The 21,154-nt window shown below is 51.0% G+C and overlaps 1 protein-coding gene across 12 annotated transcripts in view; it reads right to left on the reverse strand.

Annotated features, from left to right (window-relative positions):
* Positions 1-298: 298 nt before the first annotated feature.
* The window catches only part of SULF2 (sulfatase 2), a 130,303-nt gene continuing 109,447 nt past the window's right edge, over positions 299-21,154 (reverse strand). For 4 of the 12 annotated variants that reach the window (XM_081559091.1, XM_081559090.1, XM_081559089.1 and 1 more), the window contains exons 11-21: positions 19,742-19,934; positions 6,831-7,047; positions 6,635-6,731; positions 6,067-6,161; positions 5,159-5,218; positions 4,575-4,744; positions 4,247-4,389; positions 3,144-3,267; positions 2,447-2,480; positions 2,151-2,204; positions 299-1,230 (exon numbers count right to left, since the gene is read on the reverse strand). In XM_081559091.1, the coding sequence (XP_081415217.1) occupies positions 1,200-1,230; positions 2,151-2,204; positions 2,447-2,480; positions 3,144-3,267; positions 4,247-4,389; positions 4,575-4,744; positions 5,159-5,218; positions 6,067-6,161; positions 6,635-6,731; positions 6,831-7,047; positions 19,742-19,934 (1,218 nt within the window). In that variant the 3' untranslated portion in view covers positions 299-1,199. The remainder of the gene's footprint in view (positions 1,231-2,150; positions 2,205-2,446; positions 2,481-3,143; positions 3,268-4,246; positions 4,390-4,574; positions 4,745-5,158; positions 5,219-6,066; positions 6,162-6,634; positions 6,732-6,830; positions 7,048-19,741; positions 19,935-21,154) is intronic. The other 8 variants (XM_081559098.1, XM_081559097.1, XM_081559096.1 and 5 more) reach the window with 3 other exon arrangements.

Below are 21,154 nucleotides of genomic sequence, written 5' to 3' on the forward strand. Positions count from 1 at the left end.
CACGGCTGCCTTTACTGATCGGACTGCCTGGTACACGAAGAAGGGCTGGCTAAGGTGAGTTGCTTTGTAGCTGGTCATTATTTTTACAAAGTGCGATCCTAAAGCTGGTGTGATATGAGACTTACCTTTAAGGTTCCCAAAGTTTGGTAAATTCTAGCCCGTTTATAACCACATATAACCCTTTAAAAAACACATATAAACCCAAGGTGTCTCCTTCTAAAAAGGTGTTGACTGGTAGTATCGCAAATGCTTTTTTAAAAAAAAAAAAAACAAAAAACCAAACACACCAAAAAAAAACTCCCAAGAAATGGCCTTTTAGAAAAATGTCAAAGGTTACCTCATACCAACTGCTGGTCATTGGCTGGGGTTTTCAACATTGTATGACAATACGTAGACTACAAAATTTCTTTACAAATACAATTTTGTTAAAACTTGGGACATACATCAACTTCCTGTCTTCGCAGGACTTTAAAAAACGTCAGTTCTAGGACAGATAACAAAGGAATCCTGGGAGAAATGGCATCTGGTCAGGAAGAGGAATGTCCACAACTGCACGGGGTTTTCTTTTACACGGGCCACACCATTTATTAACACCACCACTCTTGAAAATTGGGTTTTCTTATTAGATTCCCCTAGAAGTTTCCGAGCTGGTTACATGTAAATAGTCACATATATACATTGAAGTCATTGTCTTCAGAGGCAGCCAGGGTTATAGGTTGAGATAGAAATTCATGTCTTTTGTGCTATTGACTCATTGTCAAACTTGGTGCACCATTTCCTGCCTCTGTCCTGCTCCTTCTTTGTGACAAACCAAAAGAATAAGAGGATTTAAAACAGGGTGGTTCTTCCCCTGTGATTTAAAAAAATTCCAGTGACTTTCACTCTTGGGGGAAATTTCCAAGAAAATCTCTCTGTTCTTCCCTCGTGAGCCCTCAGAGAGGGTTAGTGGTGACTTCTTGATATGAAAATGCGTTTTGTGCAGCTGGTGAGGTATAATTCAAAGCAAAAGCAGGGACAAGCATGGACTTCTGGAAGTCTCACTGCTCCCGTTGGTTCTCGTCCAGAATCTGCCGCATCGACTGAAGGCGGGTTCCGTGTGTCTCGGCCTCCTGGCTAACAGCATAGGTCTGCTGGAAATCATTCAGGGCTTTTCATTGTACAGGTGATGCCTCTGTTTTTGGAGGTCCAGCTCGTGCTTCTTAACCTTCCCAGCCTTCCCACAGCTGTCCCCTGTAGAACAAAGCAGACAATGTATCATGCTGCTTAATTCTTAATCGGCCCTACAGCTGAGTCAGCTTTGCTTCAAGGATGTGGCTGCTGAGAAGGAATTAATTCCAGATCCCTCAGACAGGGTTTGCTATTACCTCATCATCTAGATTGTCAGTTGTTGGCTCACACATAGTAACTGGCAAAGATGTCATTTAAGGATCTGGGCAGGATGGTGGCTAAGGAATGTGAGAAGTAAAGGTTAAGTACTTTGATTCTCGTTGCACCAAAGAAATGCTTGATTGGCCCATTATTATTTTCCTGTTAAAGCCACACAGACTTATATGTGTATAATGATTGAGGAGGCCGGAGGTTACAAATGGCAGCTCACCACGGGGGTGATTGGCCTGCACGGTAACTTCACATCAGATTAGTTGCCACCATTAACAAACTGTCGTATATATCTGCATTTCTGCATTTTCTCAATGAGTCAGAGGATTCAAATTGCATCACATTCTGTTCTCTTTAAACTGGAGTGACCTCTCCAGGTTGCCATGGCCTCTTGGTCCCTCACAGCCGTGGGTGAGCTCGTAGCATGGGTGTTCTGGAAACCATTTACTGAGGTCACCTTGCTGCTGACACTATGGATCGGCAGCCACAGCCTTCAAGACGCCTGGTACTCAGCCGACTGACACGCTTCTGAGCCTCTCGGGGAGGCCTTGAGCTTCCAAAGCAGAGATGATGATGATGTGGAGAACAACAGGGATTGATCTAGTACATGCGGTGTATCCAGGTAGGTTATTTTACTGGAAAGACTGACATGACTGCCTCCCGTCTTACAGGAACAGAAGAGAGGAATGAGAAAGGGCATGCATGGGGAACAGCCTCGGCAAAGCGACCTGGGTTAGACCGCTCTCTAGTGGTAAACTGGTTCCTCAACTCACAGTGATTTGGAAGAAGGTCTCTTCATTTCTGGCCACTTTCGACGCTGAAACTGCCTAAGTTTTTAAGTGTCAAAAGGAGAAAGAGTATTAACCATCACCAAGAAAGAAAAAGTGACCCCCAGAGAACTACACGAAAAAGGCCTTTTAGGGGACAGTTCTTGTCGGTGGGTGAGCCAGGCCCTGGCAGACCAGAGATAGGGCAGCACCCCAACCTCACACGTGCAACCTCTGGGGTTAGACTACAGGACAGGTCACCGTACAGGGCAGTTCTCAGGCTTTAAAAGCAAAAGCAATACCTGTATTGCTCATAGCTTCCTCCATCCTTCAGTCCTAAAGGAGAGAGAAACATACAACATGGAAACATAATTTTAGGGCAAAAATGGCACCAGCAAGGACAAACTTTACAACTGTCTCTCTTCTTTTTTAAAACACTTATACAGTATTTTGGTCACAAGCCCATGATGTAGTGGCCCCTAGACAGGGGCCTGAATTCCCAGCAGTCCCTAAGACTCTGTCGGTGGCGTATACTGTGGGAGCCTCTTTATCACTTTCAGGCTCCTGTCACAGACATTCAGCGCTAACCTTGCTCATTCATGGTGGGGGACCCATGTGTGGGCATGAACACCTGTGCTACCGAGGACAGACTGGGGAGGTCCCGACTGTGGGCTCTTGGCAAATTTCCTAGAGGATGTGGCAGTGTGACCAAGTGTGTGGGCTCTGGACCCAGTCCCATTACTCATCCACTAAACAAGGACATGCAGATTCACCTCAGGGTCGTCAGAACGCCTGTCAGTTAATGGCTGGAGAACACTCAGCACTCTGGCGGGCACACAGTGATAAATCTTAAGTGATGGCATGCATCATAAAAGTAGCACATGGCTGGTGGATGTTAGAGAATTCACCAACTCCTGGTGATTCTGAGTTGACTCTTCAGATAGGCCTTCCTCAGCCCCCTCCTGTGGTCACCCCTTTCCACCCGGGGCACCTGCTCACCCAGGTCCATGTTCCGGGTCCGGGGGTTACACTGCTTGTAACCCTTGCAGCTCCTCAGCTCCATGAGCTGCACGTGTAGCTGATTGAGGACATCCCTATCCAGGGTGTTCACTGCATTCATCAACTGGTGGGAAAAAAGGTAGGTTATCAACGAGAAGAGGATGGGGCCCCCCCGACCCTCTTCTACCAACCAGGGGGCCTCATTTGGGCAGGTGGGGAGGACATGGTTGGTAAGGGATGGTGACATCTGCCTCCACAAGAGCTGGGGTTTGGAACAGTTGCTTCTAGCCCCATGTGCATGAAATCTCAAAAACCACCATGTATTTCACATTGAACTCCTGGAACCACCGCTCAGCAAATACCAAGCCTGGAAAGAAGCCTTTCCCAGCCTTTCAGGTCCTCTTGACGAGAAGGCAGCTATTTGGCAAAGGTCTGGGTGAGTGTCCTGGTCCAGGTACTGCTGTGACCCACTACCCTACCAGCTCAGTCAACCCCTTTTGTAAAATACGGGGATGACTGATGGCCTATATGGTAATTAATAGCAAAACAAGACAGTCGACTTGCTGGCATTTACAAAAGGGTGTAAAAACAATTGCTGTCGGGCTTTTCTGTAGAAGACTGGACAGTGCCAAGGCCATGCTACTGAGAATCTAAGGGACGGGCGGGCAAACTGCTCACCAGGCTCCGTGGCTGGCGAGTCCTGTTCTTCAGTCCCGTGCATGTTCAGATGGGTTAATACACGGAAGCGCAGAGTAAGGGCTGCCTGATCGTTAGTTAGGCCCATGGTCTACAGGGTTTGGCCTGACCCTAAGGACCCCTGAAACTCCAGGTTCTAGGCGTTCCCCAAGATTCCACAAAGCCTGCTGTAACAGTCCCATGTGGGTAAGTTGGAGGAAAGAGGCTATGGGTGATCAATCAGTAGATTGTGGATTTGGGAGGATGCAGGCAGGCAGGGTGGGTGGCATACTGAGCCCCAGCCTTCCTGGTGGCTTCTCACTTCTGTCTTAGGGACTCCGTGGGACTCGGTCATTTCCGCGGGCCGCCTACCTGGCAGGGCCTGTAGTACCCCACGGCCCCCTTTCTCCAGCCTGTGTTGTCTGTACCTGGTAGGGGTCTGTGTTGAGATCAAAGTACTCCAGGAAGCCGGTTGCGAATTCACAGAAGAGGAAATTGTGGGTTTCGTTGATGGTCCTCATGCACCAGTATGTGTTGTTGTTGGCGCTGGTGCAGGCGCAGAAAGGCCCCACTGCCAGGGAAGAGCGTGAGCCCTGAGCTGAGGAAGCCCGGCCACCAGCCCCTTCCTGTCCTGCCTGAGGTTGCTGGGGGACCTGTTCCTGAAAGACCCGCAGGGTCTGGCTGGAAGCACTCACAAGCTGGGGGGATGCCGGGATACCCCGGAGGAGCCCCCCACCCCCGGCCCGGCTGGCTCACGCGTCCAGAGGGGCGCCGTCTGCCAGTGCTGGTTGTCGTGGGTGAAGCATGTGAGGCCGGGCATGCTGCACGTGTCGTTGTTCTGCAGGCGCTTGAGCAGCTTGCGGAGTTTCTTCTTGCGCTTCTGCTCCCGTAGCAGCCACACCTTGTCCTTCTCCTGCAGACCCTTCCTAGGGGCACACAGGGCCGCACCCCTCAGACCTCCCCCGGCCCCACAAGGGAGCCTTTTCCTGCCCCGGGAGCTGTGGGCACGGCCCTGGAGACTTCCCAAAGGGCCTTCCAAGTCCTGCTACTGCTGCGGGGCAGGGCTGGGGCCAGATGAGGCTCCTGTCATCCTGAATTAGCTCTCAAAGCAGCGCAGGGGTGGATGGTACTAGGAGACCGCTAGGCCTCCTACTCGCACCTCCTCTCTGGGGCCTGTGTCCTGCCCTGCTCTGCCCACAGGGGGTGCCTGGAGCCAGGTTTAGGTTGGGGCTCTGCAGGGCCTGCTGCACCTCCTGGGGAAAGGCCAGGACTTGCTTGTCCTTGTTTGTTTCAGCTTCAGGGAGGGCTCCCTCCTCAGGAGGGCCTGCAGCTGCCCTTACCTGAAAGGATGCAGGCTGGAGCCTTTGTGCTTGAGGCGGCCTTTGTGCTGGGTGTGGTAACTGCAACAGACCCCCCCCCACCCAAGCCCAGCTTTCAGACACTGTGCCCAGGGCCACCCTAGTGGGTGGCTGCAAACTGCTTCTCTGGGACCCCTGTTTCTCCTCATGGGCCATGCTGGGGAGATACCATCCCCAGGGTGGCAGCCCCCTACCTGCCTGGCTCCTTCCTCCACAGATGAGCTGGGAGACCCTGGCTGAAGGCCTCGGCCAGACACAGAATGTCAGGGTAGGTATAAGTTAACCAAGCCTGGAGGCTGGGCCTGGCTCCAGTTGGGTTGCCTCCAGGCCTCCCCCTGCCCAGCTTACGCTTGATCAGGGCCAGCCCTGGGGAAACCCACAGTTTGTAAGCCCTTTCTGGAAAGGCAGCAGGGACTGTAGTAGCTACTAGCCACCTGGGGCTATTTCAATTTTAATTAGTGATTCAGTTTTCAGTTACAGTGGCTGCCATTCAGAGCTCGATAATCACAGGTGGTTGGTTGGCCGCCACCAAACTGGACAGCACAGGTACAGCCCCTTCTATCACCATAGAGGTGTGGTTGGACCCATGGGCTGGGGATTCCCTGATCTGGTAATTGGGTCCCAGGCCACGTGGGCTGCTCCTGGAAGGACTGTCTGCGGAGACACTTTCCCTCTGGGAAACTGGCTTCACAGGAGTAGCCTGTGGGCAGGGCATGAAATCTGGATGTCTGGCTGGTACCTGAGGGGTGGTGACAGTGAGGATGTGCATTATTCCTGGTTACTATTGTTGTGTTTACTCTAAGCAAGGAATATAAAAAGAATGAAAAAAGTCACAGAGGGGATGCTGTTTCCCTAGGAGGGATCCTGCAGGGGCTCTAGGGGCCTCCCACCTGATTTTGTGACAGTCACATTCTTCTGGCCGCTTTTTCTTCAAGTGACCTCGGACTTCCCTTAGGTTCTTAATTTTGTTCTGCAGGGTCTCGATCTGAAGGAGGAAGCAGGAGAGGAGGCCGTGAGACTCTCAGGGGCTGGGCAAGAAGGGCCGGCCTGGGTAAGAAGGGCCGGCCTGGCAGGGCCCCCAGCCGCTGCCTGTGTCCGTGGTTTCTGAGGTGGGCCCTTGCTTCCACCTGCTGAAGGAACCAAAGGTCATTCTCCTGTCTTGTCTTGCCTGAGAACCAGCTGAGCCCTTGGGGGACTTGAAGGTCTCCCCCCAGGCTTGCTGGAAGGAAGGGCTGAGTGTGGAGTAAGCATCTTGTACGTCACAGAGGGGTGTGTCACGGTTGCGCAGGCCTTCCCTGCCCCTTGTCCCCCAGCAGGAGCTGTCTGTCTGAGGCCAGGACCGACGCTGCCGGCCCTGGTGAGGATCCTGCGGGGCCCGGCCTCCCTGCCTCCTGCTCTGGCCAGTGGCCCCGCTGAGCTCAAGGTGGCAAGAACCCTCCCAGCGCAGACTCCCTTCACCTCGTGGTCAATGTGCAGCTTGTGGTCCTTCCAGGCCTGCAGGGACTTGTACAGGTCCAGGTCGCACTGGACCGTGTCATTCTCCAGGATGTAGCACCTGTTCGAGAGAAGGGGTCACATGGGGCCCTTGTGGGGGGATGTGTACGCACCCGCCGAGGACCCAGCCCACCTCCTTGATCCCTGCCTGGACTCGCACCTGTGTGTGACTTTAATGGGGTTAGGGGCCGAGTAGTCCGGGAGGCCCCCAGTGCCACTGAAGTCCCCGCCATCCCTGTCGTCTTGGTCCTCAGGGGCTCCTGGCCAGTGCCGCTTAGTGAGGTTGCGGGGCTGGGATGCATCGTCCGGGCTGACGTGGTGCCCCCTGACGGCCACTGAGCGGATGGAGCGATTCCGGGCGTAGCTGGCCTTGTACTCTGTGGGCATCAGAGGGGAGGCTGGGAAGGTGGGCCAGGCTCTGCGGGCAGCGGACCCTTGATTCAGACAGGGCTGCACTCCCGAGCTGGGGGCTCAGGAAACCCGCCCATCGGGAAGCTGGCTTTAGATCCCACTTCTGGAAAGGACCTCCAGGTGATTCAGCTGGGGAAACTGACGTCCTAGAGCTGAGGAGGAACTGGCCTGAGGTAAATCTCAAGGAAGAGCTATGCATAGATGAACCATCTGGGATGTCTACACAGTGGAGGAGTCAAACACTAACTCAAAGATATCTACACCCCCATGTTCACTGCAGCATTATTTACAAGAGCCAAGATACAGAAACAGTCTAAGTGCCCATTGATGGATGCACACAAAATGGAATGTTACTCAGCCATAAAAGAGAAGGAAGTCTTGCTGTTTGTGACAACAGAGGTGGACCTTGAGGGGGTTGTGCCAAGTGAAATAAGTCAGAAAAAGACAAGACAGTGCATGATCTCAGCTGTGGTATCTCAAGCCAGCCAAGCTCGTAGATACAGAGAACAGATCAGTGGTTGCTAGGGCAGAGGGGAGGGTGGGTGAAAGTGTCAGAGGTTATTAACAAACTTGCAATTATAAAGTAAGTCCGTCCTGGGGATAAAGTGGACAGTGCAGCAACTAGAGTTAATAATACTGTGCTGCATCTTTGAAAGTTGCTGGAAGGGTAGATCTTCAAAAATTTTTTTTGTGACTGTTAAGTGGACTTTTGGGGTAATCATTTCACAATATATACAGACATCAAATTGTGACATTGTACACCTGAAACTAATGTAATATGTGAATTGACACCACAATAAATCCTCCGAAAACAAAACCAAACCAAACCATTCATTTGAACTGGAGGAAAAAAAGAGCCAAGCAGCACATTTCTCCCAGATCGAAAAGGGAGGTGTTGGGGAGGTCAGTGAGATGGGGCTGAGAAGTGTTTTTTTTCCTAAGCTCTAAGTCACCTGTGGGAAACCAAGGACATGCAGGTGCTGGGGCTCAGAGCAGGCTATCCGAAGACAACACAATGGCATACTGATTATTTTGAATTCAAGTTCTTGGAGACACAGCTGGTAGGGGAAAAGAACGGTATTAAATTCTACCTCTTTGCCCCTACACATGAGAACGCCTCCCAGGCCTCCTGCAAATGACTAGGAGGAGGAATCTCGGCTGGAGGCTGATAGTTGAGGTGTGATAGGGGTGATATGCTAGGCCTTTCTCCCTAAACTTAATTGGTCTAAGGTTGAATTCTGTATTTGGAAGGAAAGCATCCCAAAGCCTTTTTGAATATTTCATGCAAATTTTTCAAAGGCACACTGCCTTTAGCTCAAAAGCTCCAGTGTATAGAAAGCTCTTCAAGTCTGCTCTAGTGGGAAAGCGTATCCCTGACACTAGAAAGCAAATTCACGATAGTGTGGTTGGTTGGTCTAGGCCACCGCTTAGTGTAATAATGAAAGCTGGAGCTCAGTTCTTTGCGAATAGTTTTCAGGGACGCAGGGAGAAAAATGAGTTGAAAGCAATAATTCTTGGCTTGCAATATGAACCTTTAGAAAAACAAAAGCATCACACCTATGGTCAATGAGTCTTTGATAAAGGAGGCAAGAATATACAGTGGAGGAAAGACAGTCTTTTAGCAAGGGGTGTTGGGAAAGCTGGATAGCCTCATGGAAATCAGTGAAGCTAGAGCACACCTCACACCATACGCAAAAATAAACTCAAAATGGCTTAAAGACTTAAACACAGGACATGACACCATAAAACTTGTAGAAGAGAGCATAGGCAAAACATCTCTGATAGAAATCGTACCAAGGTTATCTTAGGTCAGTCTCAAGGCAATGAAAATGAAAAGCAAACGCGACCTAATCAAACTTGTTACAAGCCTTGGCGCTGCAAAGAAACCATAAACAAAAGAGAGCCTAGGGACTGGGAGAAAATATTTGCAAATGATGCTACCAATGACAAGGGATTAATTTCCAAGGTATATAAGCAGCTCATACAACTCAATAACAAGAAACCAAACCATCCCATCAAAAAATAGGCAGAAGACCTAAATAGACATTTCTCCAAAGAGAAAGCACAGATTTTTTCATACACATGAAAAAATGCTCAACATCAGTAATTATTAGAGAAAATTAAAACTACAATGAGGTATCACCTCACACCAGTCAGAATGGCTATTGTTAAAAAGTCTACAAATAACGAATGCTGGACAGGGTGTGGGGAAAGGGAACCCTCCTACACTGTTAGTGGGAATGTGAATTGGTGCAGCCACTATGAAAAACAGTATGGAAGTTCCTTTAAAAACTAGAGTTGCAATCCTACGCCTGGATGTCTATCTTGAGAAAACTTGAAAAGATACACACACTCCAATGTTGATAAGCACTGTTTACAATAATAGCCAAGACATGGACACAACCTAAATGTCCATGGACTGATGAACAGATAAAGAACAGGTGAGACTGTAGACATCCACAATGGAATATTACTCAGCCATAAAAAAAGAATGAAGCAATGTCATTTGCAGCAACATGGCTGGACCTAGAGATTATCACATTAAGTGAAGACAAATCCCATATGATACCACTTATAGGTGGAATCTCAAATATGGCACAAATGAACTTATTTATGAAACAGACTTGCAGACATAGAAAACAAACTTAAGGTTACCAAAGGGGCAAGGGAGTGGGGGAATGGATAAATTAAAAGTTTGAGATTAGCAGATATAAACTACTATATGTAAAGCAGATAAAGTCCTACTGTATAGCACTGGGAACTATGTTCAATATCCTGTAATAGACCATAGTAGAAAAGAATATGAAATACATTCATAAAACTGAATCACTATGTTGTACACCTGACACACAACATTGTAAATCTACCATACTCCAGTCTATAAACTAGAAAACAAAAGCATGACCCTGAGAGTAACTCCAGTCTCACTCAGAGCTCTTCCTGTTTGTCTCCAGACAACTGCAGATGTTAAAAGAAATCGGGACAATGGAAGAGACATTTGTCCTACACTCAAGAGAAAGTTTAAGGATCAGTCTCCCTGGGCCCCAGCACACCCAGAAGGTTCATTCTTCTTCTAAGGGACAATTCTCCCTCAAATGGGGTCAGCCAGTCCTCAGTTGTAGCCTGAAGGCTACCGTGGACTTAAAACAGAGGATTGGGTACTGATTTCTTAAGCAGCATTGGTGTGCCTTTCTCTACCTGTCACTTCTGATTTTATCCAAGCATCCAATCTCTGGACAACTTATTGCATTACCCACATCTCAGCCCACCCTGGTATCTTTCAGGGCCTCTTTAATACCCATCCTATCTAATTTCCAACTGCTTAACAGCAAACCTTCTCAGTAGAGATTTGTTATTTAATGACACTCATAATGAGAAAGGTGTTTTCTATTTATTTGCCCTCAGACCAAGACCCAAATCCCCCATTTTTCTTATTAGGAACTCATGCTGATTTAGATTGTTCTGAAGAGGATGAGTCTTTACCAGATATCCCAATTGGTCCTTGGGTCACACATGCTAATGAAGTTGGATTCCCATGAAGTGCTGAGCCTGAATGCATGACCCAGATCTCTGCAGAGATGCAGAGGGAGGGATGAACCCTGTGACAGACTCTAATCTTAGACCTAGGTGTGCTTGTCTTTACTTCCTCACCCTGTCATTCTCCAATCTTACCAGGAGTGAAAGAAGGGAGATTTGGCTCAGATGGGAACCGAATCGCTCGATTTGTATAAGACCTAAGAACCAGAAATTCTTGTAATTCCCAGGCACCCTGGCATCCTTAAGCCAGCTGTTTCCCTCACCTCGACTCCTGCTGACCCAGCCTGGTTTAAGGTAACTGAGCCCTGGTCAGCTTCCTCTTCACTCCCACGCACCTGTCACAGCTTCTCTTTGCATTTACCGCTCAAGGAAGACAGGTCACAAGGACTGGCATAGCCTTGGGAAAGAAGTTTTCCTCTCCCCTCCTAGGTTCTTCTGGCTGGTCTAAGAATTAAGTTGACGTGAGACCAGAGTAATAGGAGAAAATCAAACAAAAGTTTAATGACATGTATCCGTGGGCAAGACTCAGAAAAACCTGGAAGCTGTCACCTGAAATACACCCTCAGCCAATGAGGATGTCGAGGGTGGGGAAGAGCCAGTCGTGAGAGGTGACCAGGAAAACAGCAGTAAACAGGGTCACTGTGACACAGATTTAAGCTCTGGCCATCTCCATGGAGAAAAGGTTCTAGCGATTTGATCAGCCTCCTCTTCCAAGGACAGAGGGCAACATTATTACAAATGGAGATCTCCCTTACAAACATCAATGTTTCTTGCAAAAAAACTCCCACCTGACTTGGAGAGACTGTTTCCTAGAAAATAACCAGCTCAAATAATAGGTCGAAGAGACATATTTTAGGGTGGCAGATTCTGCTCCTCGACAAAGCTTTAAATTCACTCTGTCCAGTGAGTTCCCTGGTGGTCCAGTGGTTGAGGCTCCATGCTCCCAATGCAGGAGGCACAGATCGACCCCTGGTCAGAGAACTAGGCCTACATGCTGCAATTAAAAAAAAAAGGTCCAGCACACCCAAATAAATAAAAATAAATATTATAAGTTTTGGCCATACCTGCAGCTCCTGGTTATCTGATGGTGATAAGGGTTACCATCCACACAGCCATGAAAACGACAGGATTGCTGCAGGCATTCTAGGGCAGCCTTTTGCCTCAGTTAAGTCCTGCCCACATTTCTCATGCCTATTAGACTCTACGGCACCAGCTACTCCCCCACGTCCCAAGCTTACTGCCTGTCCACGATGACTACAGAGCTAGTACTCTTAACCACAGGCTCCCCCGTTCATCTCTGCGTTTCATGCTGTGTCTGCTAGCTTACAAGTTTAGTGGATGCAGCACTTCTTAGGTGGCGAGAGACAATCTGTGGGCAGGCTCTTAACCTACCCATCACCTTCCATGGTTAATACCCGAAATCCGGCTTCTTCACCCTCCTCCCTAATGATGGAGAGCACCACTCCGTGCCATACGGGTGCCTTGCAACTACAGGAATGGTCTCAAAGCCATGAGATGCTCTCTCAGACATCTCTTTAGACTTACTTCGATTTTGTGATGCTCCCCTGTAAATAGAAATTTGCAGGGAAAGATAGTAACTGGTTATGCTGTGTTTCCTCCATGTGAACGACTTGAGGCATATTCTCTGTCCACTGTGAGACCAGCCCATGCAGCCAAATTTATTGCTCTTTCTGGAGCGTGCATGTGAGCAAAGGGGGAACTTTTTATAGACTCCAAGATGCTTCTGGAGTGTGCCATGCTGTTGGTACGATGTGGAGATTCCGTGGATTCTTCACTTCTGCAGGTTCTCCTAGTGCTGCTGCTGCTAAGTCGCTTCAGTCGTGTCCGACTCTGTGTGACCCCATAGACCCACCAGGCTCCGCCGTCCCTGGGATTCTCCAGGCAAGAACACTGGAGTGGGTTGCCATTTCCTTTTCCAATGCATGAAAGTGAAAAGTGAAAGTGAAGTCGCTCAGTCGTGTCCGACTCTTAGCGACCCCATGAACTGCAGCCCACCAGGCTCCTCTGTCCATGGGATTCTCCAGGCAAGAGTACTGGAGTGGGGTGCCATGGCCTTCTCCTAGTGGTAATGGGTGTATAATTGCTGCCCTATTATAGCTAGTCACGTGACTTCTAACGCTGCTGCTGTTCACGCTCAGCCCATACCTGGGAGACTTGAGGCCTGACTGTCAGGAAACAGGGCAGACAGAGCTGTGAAAACCGCTGCTCAAAATGCCCCCTTATCCTTTCTCCACTCAGTTTTTAAACCTGCCTTTATTCCTGACTGATACTATCAGGCAAATGCCCCACAGGCTAAAAAGGACAAATGCGCGCGTGCGCGCGCACACACACACACACTCTGCTCTCCCCCCACAAAAGTGGGAAATAAATCTCCATATTGAAGGTACCCTCTCCACACCAGGAGACATAGCATCCTTATCACCAGAGTCAGAGGATTCAAGGCTAAGAAAACTCAACAGACCACTTCTTCACTAGGTTGCCAGCCCAAGCAGCAGTCCCTTTGTTCTATTAAATATTCACAAATAATTATTTCCTCGTCTGAAAATGATGTATAAACAGTCTGCTTTGGTCACATTGGGGTCCCACTTCTAGGAGAACTCTGTGTGTATGAATTATATTTTTCCCTCCTGTTAATCAGTCTTGTGTCAGTTTAATTATTCAGCCAGCCAAAAGAACTCAAGAGGAACCGGGTTGGGGGCGGGGGGATTTCCCCTTCCTTAACACAGGTTAAAGTCAGAGGCCAGATTTCTTGTATCTTCTACATATTAAAAGGCAAATTTGGCCAAGTTGCAAACATTTCAGAAAAATGGGGGTGGGGTGGAGTGGGATGGGGTGGGTGGGTGTCATGTTAGGAGCACGCATTTCCGGCTTCTGAAGACAGAACGGGAAATGTGTCTGTCTACACCCTGTCCACTGGCAGCGGCACGGTCGGTGGGGAGGGAGCTGGCGTGCTGCCACTTCAGACAGGGCGGTGGGTCTCCCGTTTGGCCACAGTCCCCACCATGCCTTCCATTTTGGGTCCCACCCAGGCCTGTGTCAAGTCTGTAACCCCACTGCCCTGAACACGCATCTGTTCTGGGAGCCCCGCCTGGAGCCAGCCCTGACCCAGGTTTCTGCTGGGCTCCGAATGACCACCAGGTGGCGACCAAGGGTCGGCGACTGGCTGGAGGCCGCAAGGTGGGGCCCAGGAAGGGGAGGGGGGAGCCGTCTCCCACGTGACCCAGGATGTCTCGCGCCCTCCCCCCCTCCCTTCTTGGGGCAGATGTCTGCACCTTTCCTCCTTGTATCAGAGTCACGGGCCAAAGGACCCTGGGGTGCAGGTCCGGAAGAGGCATTCCTTTGGCAAAGCCCTGGCCTTTTCTGACCCCTGGGGCAGCTTTCTCCTTGCCCTTTTCCTCCCTGAGTTCAGTCTCTGTGAAGCTGTAGTGCCTCGGCCAGAAACATACACTGCTGAGCTGGTGTCCCCGCGGGAGCAGGTCACAGCTGCCCAAGAGGGCCAGGAAGCAGACCCAGCGGGGTCTTTCTGCTCCTTTGTGTTGCTGGTTCTGGAGTGCTCCACCCCCCAGCCATACTCCTGGGGGTCCCCAACTACAGCCACCAGGCCCAATTCTGGCCTCTGCCTGATTCTGTACGGAAGCTACTCTCAACCATCTGCAGAGTATGTGGCTGTTTTCTCGCCACAGTGACAGAACGGAGCATTTGAGACAAAGACTGTTTAATTCCCAAAGCTTCAAACATTTACTCTCTGGCTCTTTAGACAAAAAGTCTGCCAGCCCCGGTGTACACCTTTTGCAGGACTGAATCCACACCACTTGTTCTCCTTGTCACCCTAGGTGTCTTTGTTTCCAGGGTCCTGAAATATATGTGCCCTTCCTACCACATATATCAAGAAGGTAGGTGGGTTGTTTGGTCGCTAAGTCATGTCTGACTCTCTTCCATGGACTTAGCTCACCAGGTTCCTCTGTCCATGGGATTTTCCAGGCAAGAAACCTGGAGTAGGTTGCCATTTCCTACTCCAGAGAATCTTCCCCACCCAGGGATCGAACCTGAGTCTCCTACACTGCAGGCAGATTCTTTAAAAAAAAAACTAAGCCACCAGGGAAACCCCTGTATTATGAAGTGGGGACCTCATAATCCATGGCCAAGACCTGAGGCTCTGGGCTCTGATGGTTCGGGTGCAAATCCTGAGCCCAATCCTTGGGCAACTGAATTAATTTCCCAGCAGCTGGACCTGCCTGCCAGGGCTCTTTGGAGTTTGACGTGAAACAGACCTGGTAAATATTTCAGCTCCTGGAAGCTGACATGCAGCAGCTGCTCTGCTGGTTAGGGACCCTGCAGCTGACATCCGCACCCAAGGTCACAACTGGGCCCTCCCACCACCACAGGCCTGGAATCTTAGGATGGTGTGGCCTGCCCGCCGGGGCAGGGACCCACAGGATCTCTGCTTCTTCTTGCCCTGGCTCAGAGTACTTCCCTTTTGCTGGTCACACTAGGCTTTCATTTAAATGTCAACTCACCACCTACCCTACAGCCGCAGCCCCTCTCCACCTGGCCACACCCCTATTTCATTTCCTCCATGCGTTCTTTACCCAGGGAAGTGAGCTTCCCACTTTGTTAACTGGCTAACCCCTGGCCTCACCCTCGAGGTCTGATGGTGTCTCTTGCGTTCAACTCTGTAACCTCAGCAGCTGGCAAGTGGCAGGGCTTGCAGATTTGTTGGGAGAAGAGATGAACCAACACTGGCCACCTGGACCCATCACTCCCCAAGTCCTCATCTCCTCCTCTGGGTCCTAGGTCTCTCCTGCTTCTGTTCTGGGTTGGCTGCTCTGCCTCCTTCCTCACCCCACTACATGAGGGCAAGCCAGGGACTGAGCCGCCTGGGGTCAGGGCACCTCAACCTCAAAACTGGCAACACTCTGTGGTCGGATAACCCTTGGCTATGGGAGGCTGACCTGTACCTCATAGGATGTTAGGCAGCTTCCACAGTTTCTACCACTGAATGCCAAGAGCATCCCTCCCCACTGCCCGTCATACGCGACAGCCAGAAACACCAGCACAGCCAAGTGGTCCTGGCAGGTGAAATTGCTCCCTGTTGAGAATCCTTGTTCTAGGCCGGCTGCTCAGAAAGGAATGACAGAGAGCATCTTGCTGGCAGGCACCTGCAGGAGGAAGAATGTTGGGCCTGGTGATGGGGAAGGAGTTTCCCAGGTGGCTGCAAGGAGCCACCCTCATCTTGCTCCCAGGATCCTCTGAGCACACAAAAGACAGGGCTGTGATGTCACACTGTCCTCACGGGAGGGCCTGAGTCCAGCTGAGGCTCAGCTATTTAGGTGCATATTGAGTGCTGCACTCACTATGCCAGCAAATCTGGAAAACTCAGCAGTGGCCACAGGACTGGAAAAGATCAGTTTTCATTCCAATCCCAATGAAGGGCAATGCCAAAGAATGTTCAAACTACCGCACAGTTGCACTCATTTCACATGCTAGCAAGGTAATGCTCAAAATCCTTTAAGCTAGGCTTCAACAATATATGAACCAAAAACTTCCAGATGTACAAGCTGGATTTAGAAAAGGCAGAGGAATCAGAAATCAAACCGCCAACATCCACTGCATCATAGAAAAAGCAAGAGAATTCCAGAAAAACATCTACTTTGTTATGCTAAAGCCTTTGACTGTGTGGATCACAACAAACTGTGGAGAATTCTTAAACAGATAAGAATACCAGACCACCTTACCTGCCTCCTGAGAAACTTGTATGCAGGTCAAGAAGCAACAGTTAGAACCGGACATGGAACAATGGACTGGTTCCAAATTGGGAAAGGAGTATGTCAAGGCTGTATATTGTCACCCTGCTTATTTAACTTATATGCAGAGTACATCATGCGAAATGCCGGACTGGATGAAGCACAAACTGGAATCAAGATTGCTGGGAGAAATGTCAATACCCTCAGATATGCAGATGACACCACCCTTATGGCAGAAAATGAAGAGGAACTGAACAGCCTCTTGATGAAAGAGGAGAGTAAAAAAGCTGGCTTGAAACTCAACATTCAGAAAACTAAGATCATGTCATCCAGTCTCATTTCATGGCAAATAGATGGGGAAACAGTGGAAATAGTGGCTGACTTTATTTTCTTGGGCGCCAAAATCACTGCAGATGGTGACTGTAGCCATGAAATTAAAAGATGCTTACTCCTTGGAAGGAAAGTTATGACAAACCTAGACAGCATATTAAAAAGCAGAGACATTACTTTGCTGACAAAGGTCCGTCTAGTCTATGGTTTTTCCAGTAGTCATGTAAGGATGTGAGAGTTGGACCATAAAGAAGATAGGGTGCCACAGAATTGATGCTTTTGAACTGTGATGCTTTCAAACCGAGAGTCCCTTGAACTTCAGGGAGATCACGCCAGTCCATCCTAAAGGAAATCAACCATGAATATTCACTGGAAGGACTGATGCTGAAGCTGAAGCTCCAATACTTTGGCCACCTGATGTGAAGAGCTGACTCATTGGAAAAGACCCTGATGCTGGGAAAGATGGAGGGCAGGAAGCTAGGGGGGTGACCGAGAATGAGATGGTTGGATGGCATCACTGATACAATGGATATGAATTTGAGCAGACTCCAGGAGATAGTGAAGGACAGGGAAGCCTGGCGTGCTGCAGTCCATGGGATCGCAAAGAGTCAGACATGACTGAGTGACTGATACAGTACAATACAATGTCCTTCCTCTAAGCATTAATGGGGGGGGGGCTTAACTAAATCACAAGTTCTTGTATTATTTAAAGATTAGCCAATGTGCCACGTGCTAAAACAAGATGTTAACTGTGTAATGCAATCTGGAAACGAATCATTTTATTCAGCTAAAAAGAGATTAGCTTAGCAGTTACTAGTCAGTTAGTGAGGAATTATAACGGGGGACCATCAGTTGGGAAGTGCTGTTTGAGGCAGAAGCTAGGTCGTTATGGAGACAAACCGGCTCATGTAACAAAGGTGTCCTCTGCAAAGACAGGAGGTGACCTCTGAGCCTGCCGCCGGCCAGCCAGTCTCTAATTAGGCTACAGGGGAATCTCACTCAGCCTGAAAAAGGATGGGGATCCTGACGCAGGCTACAACACGGATGAACCATAAGGACATGATGCCGAGTGAAATAAGCCAGACAGGAAGGAAAAATCCTGTGTGATCCTGCTTCTGTGAAGTACCTACAAGAGTAAAGCTCAGAGAAGGCAGGGGGGTGGCTGCCAAGAGCGGGAGGAGGGGTGACGGGGAGTTACTGTTTGTCGGGTGCCGAGCTTCAGTTCTGCCAGGTGAAGAGAGCTCTGGGGACGCACAGTGGTGATGGCCGCCCAACACTGTCAGTGTCCTGAAAGCCACTGAATTCGACAGTTAGAAACGGTTACAGCGCTGAGTATCAGCTAGTGCTGATGGTACCACAACGAAAGAGAACAGAGCAACAACTGAAGTCTCTAATTAGGCTTTGGCTCCCCTTGGGTTAGGGGGTTAGAGCAATGGGTGGCCTGGGCAAGTGCCCAGCTCCAGAGGGGACATTCCAGCCAGGGGACCGCTCTTACTGAGACCAGGTCCTGGCACCCGCAGCCCACCAAGCATCCTCAAAGCCCAGGCGCATCCACATTTGAAGGTTCGGCCGGGGCGTGCTCCCCAGGGGAGGTGACCCTCGGAATGGGGCTATGACCACCCGCTGGGAGGGTGTGGCCAGGTTGAGAGGACTTCCCTAGGCTCCTCCCTCCTCTCCTTCCTAACTTTCTGTCCTTTGGCCCCAACTAGGGGGAGGTGTGAAGGCTCTAAGGCAGCTTCTCCAGTTGGGATGCGGGGTGGAGGGGGCAGCTCTCCCCTCTCCAAAGTACAGCTGACCTTGAACAAGGCTGGGGTTCATCTGCATGTAACTTATAGTTAAGCTCCACCACCCCCCCCGGTATCCATGGTTTCTCCACATCCATAAATTCAACCAAGCACAGATGATGCAGAACTGTAGTATTTACTACTGAAGACGATCCGCGTGCAGGGGGACCGTCGTTGTTCAAGGGTCAACTGTGCAGTGGACCTGTTACTCTAGGTGGTCTTGTTCCATAGCATCACCTTGACGCTGAACTAGTGAATCGGGAATCAGTGCTCCTGGGGCAAACGTGGGGTGAGGTTCCTGCCAGCCTTGGGTCACAACACACTTGCCAACCATCAATATGGAACCGTATTGCACACTGTGTCTCCATTTTGTGTGTGTAAAAACACCCGACTTCATGTGTGTGGTCATTTCACTGACACTGAACTCAAGGTAGCAGCCGGAAGCTCATCTCACCCATGTGTTCCCCTCCTTAAAGCACATCCCAGCCAGCCGGGGCTTGGGGACCCAACGCAAGATGTCAGTGCCACCTTGGGGCCATTTTAGATGGTGAAGTCACTGCAGAAAGATATGCGATGCCAGGGACATGACGCTAAGCAGATGGTGGTGCTGGTGGTAAAGAACCCACTTGCCAATGCAGGAAACATAAGAGATGTGGGTTCAGTCCGTGGGTCAGGAAGATGCCCTGGAGGAGGGCATGGCAACCCACTCCAGTATTCTCGCCTGGAGAATCCCATGAACAGAGGAGCCTGGTGGGCTATACAGTCCATGGGGTCACAAAGAGTCCGACACAACTGAAGTGACTTAGCGTGCCTGCATGCAAGTAGACATGAGGCTGAAAGGAGAAGGCAGGGCGTCGCCTTGGCTTGACCTCGTCTGGAAGACGCACTGACTGGATGCTTCAGCATCTTTCAGCGCTTTGCAGGTGACCCCGGCCAGGGGTGCAGTGCAGCTGGAGGAATGCTGTGGAAGCACAAATCTGATCCCGGCTCCTCTGACAAAGCCCTCCAGGTCTTCTGGTCTCAGAGGGGCCCCAGCACGTGGCCCAGGGCCGGACCCCTCTCCCCTCCCTTTCTCTATGCTCCTGCTCTTCTCAGCCCTCGACAGGCTCGTCTCCTCCTTTATACTCCCTGCCCACCCCGCCCCAGGCTGGGTGGATTGATGGTGCGGGGCACATGGGTTAGTTTGAATGAACGAGTGGGGCTGCCCGGGTGCTGGCCCTCCCCGCCCCTTCCGTCCTACTTACTCTTCTTGAAGAGCTTCTTCCGGCGTCCGGCCAGGGTGAGCTGGCCGTCCCCGCTGTCGCAGACGCAGCCCTCGCTGGCCTGCACATAGTACTTGGGCACCAGGTTGGAGAGGGCCCTGCCCCCGGGCCGCGCGGGGCCCTTGCACTTGTGCAGCTTCAGCTTCCCCGAGGCGTCCTCCACGCACTGCCACTTCTGCAAGACACACGCGGCCTCAGCCTCCCGGGCCTGCTCACCTGCCCCGCTGCTTCCCTGCTCCCTGCTCCCAGCCACCCCAGACGCGTCCCTCTTGTGGCCCCGACAGACGCGGGCTGGTGCCTGGAATGAGCTGCTCTGGAATGGATGAATACCTGTCCACTGTAGGGGGAGCGGAGAAGTGGTACCCAGGGTGATGCGTGGTGGCTGAGCGGGAACCCAGCCACGGGAAAGCCCCCTGAGAGAAAAGCACTCAGATTGGAGGGCGTGGCTCGTACGCAGGGAAGGGCCCTTCCAGAAGGTGTAGTGTGAGGCTGGCAAGGCAGTGGGGTTGGGGTGGGGGCGTGGTCAGCAGGGTGTGACTGCATCTACCTGAGGAGGTCGGAGGTGGGTGTCTGGGCTGGGATCCTGGAGGCCCTTAGAGGTAAGTGCGGGGCGTGGCTGAGGCCTCCCCAGCTGGCCTAGGCTCCTCACCGCCCCCCCCCCCCACGTGCTCCTTTCCTTTGGGTTAAGCAGTGCGCTTGGATAATCGGTTTCAAAGACAGATCAGGCAGCCCTCTTGCTGTCTGGGGCTGCCAGACCCCCAATCTGCAGGGAGAGGGTGGGGATGAGCCAGCAGGGGGTTTGACAACAATCTCAGGGGGACAAAGGCCCCTCGCAGCCTCACTGATTCACTCCCTGACGCTCAGAACTGAAATCTGAGCCCCTCTGGGGTCTGCCCAGATGGTCAGCTCTGGGAGGCCAGAGCTTTCTGTCCAGGACTTCCTTCCCATGCCTGGCAACAGAGGCAGCCTTGAATGCTGCTCCAGCGTGACCCTAAGTGCTCCAGGGGCACAGGCGGGTCCTGATGCCCTCCACGCACGGCAGGGGGAGGGGCTGGGAGGGGGTCGTGAACAAATGCTGGATGGGGCAGGGGGAGCCCAGCCATGAGGACAGGTCAGTGCCAATTCTGAGTCTAGCGATAAGACAGAGCTGCCTGGATGCAGCCTGTGACATGCACCCAACTGGTGCCTGGCCTTGGCAACCCATGGGTTTAACAAGGAGAAACGGAAGGTGGAGGCCCTGGGCTTACTTCCTGTTACTGGTGAAACAGGCTTGCATCTCCAGGCCTGAGCCAGCACGGTTGAGCTCAAAGTCCCAGCTCGCAGACCGAGGCAGGGAAGCACCTTCTGTCCGCGCCTGGGCCTTTCCAGGGCGCCCCTGCCTGCTCCCCCTGCTCA

The sequence above is a fragment of the Giraffa tippelskirchi genome, chromosome 13 (genome assembly GCF_054371585.1).
Source record: "Giraffa tippelskirchi isolate mGirTip1 chromosome 13, T2T-mGirTip1v1.2.pri, whole genome shotgun sequence".
NCBI lineage: Eukaryota > Metazoa > Chordata > Mammalia > Artiodactyla > Giraffidae > Giraffa > Giraffa tippelskirchi.